Genomic DNA, 3,729 nt, shown 5'->3' with positions numbered 1-3,729 from the left:
ATACTGGCACAAAATAACCTCTCTGATGTATAAGTCATTATCCCCATGTAATCTCGATCCATTTCTCCCTTCAACTGAGTTTCATTATTTCTGAAGCCAGACTACAGCTTCAGTGTAAGCCATGAGAAATCTACCTGCATGGAAGTTCATGTCCAGCAGGGGGCGGAATGAGACCAATAATCACCCATTAGAGATGAAGAGGGTGTGGAGGAGACTCTGTTTCCTATGTGGTTTCCTTAGTAAAGTATTTTAACTGATTTGGCCTGCTGTGATTGACATGTGATGTCTCCATGCACAATTACCATGAAGATTTTTTGTGGAAAACTTCACAGAAATTCTATCGTGAAATTCTATGTTCAGGGACTGAACTGTTCTTACGGAAAAACAAACTCTCAGGTGATATATTTACCAGCACAACACACACACACACACACACACACACACACACACACACACACACACACACACCACACTACACCACACCAGTGAAAATTAGCATATTGGAAATCCTGAAATTGCTGAGCAAGTAAAGATATCTTCTGGTAAGCTTCCCAGTATGAGGTAAATCTCTTAGAATTTAATTAGGCAAGGAGTACCCACTGGTTAATGTATCCACTTTGGTGCATATGTACCCTCTTCTCATCACAAAATAATGTAAGGTATAAAAAACAAAATGTTACGACATGGTGAGAACCCACACCAGGCTGAATGTCCTTTGACATTTGATGACTGATGGGAAAAATTATATTCACTTTTGTGGGGAAAGATTTCTGGAGATTCACTGTTTACTAGTGATTACTCTAAGTGTATATGCATAGTACATTTAATTTTAGTCATTACTGACTCTTGAGTCAACAAGTACATAACTTGTTGGGTAGGCAGATATTAAATCCATACATCTGAAAGAAGGCAGTAAAAATTAGCCATTTTTGGAGTATTCTATCAATTTCATCATCACCACAAAAATCCATGCATAGAGCAATCTGATGACATTGTGTCAATGTGGAGCAACAGTATCATGGCAAATATCTTTTGAGAGCTTAGTCTGTAAAGTTACATCCACATAATCTGCTCAGAGTGCAAGTGTATGGGATGCATTTCTTCAGAGAGGATTAGAACTGGTACCTGAGCAGCCTATTCCTGATCCATGTGCCATTTAATTCCTTCCCCTCCAGTTCTTCTTCAGGTAGACTAGGTTCTTATGTAATAAGTCTCACAGTCATTAATATGCAAATTACCAGAGTCTATGACTGTAAATACAGGGATGTCCACACCCTTAAAACAACCTATGATTAGTGTCCTCTCCATAGTCCCTGAACACAGTGACTCTAACCATGGAATGGAGCTGTGTCTGTCTCTTTCTCCTATCAGTAACTGCAGGTAAGGGGCTCACCATTTCCAAATCTGAAGAGGAGACAGGGCCTGAGGCGAAAATTACATCCACTCTGCCTTTCTCTACACAGGTGTCCACTCTCAGGTCCAGCTGCAGCAGTCTGGAACTGAGCTGGTGAAGCCTGGTTCTTCACTGAAACTCTCCTGCAAGGCTTCTGGCTACACCTTCACAGACTATGCTATGCAGTGGGTAAAGCAGAGGCCAGGACAGGGTCTGGAATGGATTGGGTATATTCTTCCTTGGAATGGTGTTACTGACTACAATCAGAAGTTTAAGGGCAAGGCCACACTGACTGTAGATACATCCTCCAACACAGCCTACATGGAACTCAGCAGATTGACATCTGATGACTCTGTGGTCTATTATTGTGCAAGACACTGTGTTGTAACCATGGCCTGAATGTGTCAGAAACCCTGGAGGAGCAGCAAAAGACTAATCTTTAGACCTACTGAGTAATAGTAATTTTGACTGTGTATTTGTTGCCTCCTCCTCTCTTTTTAAATGAACATCTATGAATAAAGTAATGCTATTTGGATAAACCTACAATTCATCCTAACTTGCGGATCAGTTCACCAGTTATCACTTCCATTGGCATGTTTCTTATTCAAAAAAAACAATAAAAAGGGAAAAGTATGGTGATGCATGTTAAAAATATCACTGGATCTTGAGAGACCAAGATTTGTAATTGTTGGGAATAATGCATAATACGAATTTGACTTGTAAATCTAAATCACCAAAATAGGCAAGCAAATACTCCTTCATAGTCTCAGTGACCTCAGGTGTGTTGTTATCACTTGCCATGTTTTTCAGCAGAAATTCCAGTCTCTTAGTAGGTGAGAAATATTCATCAGAATGCACAGACATGCAAATATAATTCTTGTACATTGGACAAAATATTATCAAACCACTTTTCATTAAACTCCTTAACAACACATGTCTATAATTGTTGATGGAGGTAGGTTCTGAGATTATAGATAAGTTTTTGGTCCCATATTTACTTCCTTCCCAGTCTCAGTATTCATACCTAGTCACTACCCTCTGTAGAACATGGACCTATACAGATACAGCACCAACTCTCATAGACCATTATATATCTCTTACACAGCTTTGTTCTACAGAATATTTGTGAATATGTGTCTCTCCATGCACAGGTGTTTCTTATATTTTGTGTCTGATGATTTTTCTTCTGTTTGTTTGTTTTGTCCTATTTCCATTTCTTTGCTTTTCCTTTTTGTCATACTTAGATTCTGTTTGTTTTCTAATTTTATAAACAGAGTAGAGCTGGGAGAAGATTGAGAATGGAAATTAGTAATCAGATATATTGCATGAAGCAATCTAATTTCAAAAAGTTATAAAAAAGAACTGTAGTGTATTAATAAAGAGAAATTTCTGATCAGATATTTGTAGTGTAAATTTTCAACATGCTGATAAGTTTCATGTCTTTGTTTAAATCTTTATAGTGTATTTAAAAGGCAGGACTGACAGGATTTAAAGTTGAGGCACGTGTAAAATGTGTAATGCTGCACCCAAATCCCGTGGGAGGGAGAGCTAAACCTTTAGAGGGGCAGATACGCCTGGGAAGCCTGAAGAGACTACACTCTGCCCACATTTCTGACTCCAGAGGAAAATACCTAACACCATCTGGGAACCCGGTGCACAGGGGCTCCTAGAAAATGTGGCGCAGTCCCTCTTGGTTGCTGCCCTCACAGAGAGCTCTAAAGGATCCCCCCACAAGCAACGTGAGCCTCAGGACCACACGTAAGACCATCTTTTCTGCTCCAAGAGACCTGCCTGCTGGACTCAGGACACAGACCCATAGGAACAGCTGAAGACCAGTAGACAGGGAAGAATACACGCCCGAAAGCAGAACACTCTGTTCCCATAACAGGATGAAAGAAAACAGGAAAACAGGTCTACAGCACTCCTGACACACAGGCCTATAGGACGATCTAGCCACTGTCAGAAATAGCAGAACAAAGTAACACCAGAGACAATCTGATGGCAAGAGGCAAGCACAGGAAGCCAAACAAGAGAAACCAAGACTACCTGGCATCATTGAGCCCAATTCTCCCACCAAAGCAAACACTGGATATCCAAACACACCAGACAAGCAAGATCTAGATTTAAAATCATATTTGATCATGATGCTGGAGGACTTCAAGAAAGACATAAAGAACTCCCTTAGAGAAACGCAGGGAAACATAAATAAACAAGTAGAAGCCTATAGAGAGGAATCACAAAAATCCCTGAAAGAATTCCAGGAAAACACAATCAAACCAGTGAAGGAATTAAAAATGGAAATAGAAGCAATAAAGTAAGAACACAGGGAAACAACC

The 3,729-nt window shown here is 40.0% G+C and overlaps 1 gene segment (V, D, J or C); it reads left to right on the top strand.

Moving 5' to 3' along the window:
- Positions 1–1,305: 1,305 nt before the first annotated feature.
- LOC503095 (immunoglobulin heavy chain, variable region) lies at positions 1,306–2,668 on the top strand. The segment is given in 2 exon segments: positions 1,306–1,380; positions 1,464–2,668. Coding segments are annotated over 2 exon segments (375 nt in total).
- The last annotated feature ends 1,061 nt before the right edge of the window (positions 2,669–3,729 follow it).

The sequence above is a fragment of the Rattus norvegicus genome, chromosome 6 (genome assembly GCF_021556685.1).
Source record: "Rattus norvegicus strain SHRSP/BbbUtx chromosome 6, alternate assembly SHRSP_T2T, whole genome shotgun sequence".
In the NCBI taxonomy this organism is placed as follows: domain Eukaryota; kingdom Metazoa; phylum Chordata; class Mammalia; order Rodentia; family Muridae; genus Rattus; species Rattus norvegicus.
Note: the sequence above shows the minus strand (reverse complement) of the source record. Positions and strands in the feature narration are given on the sequence as shown.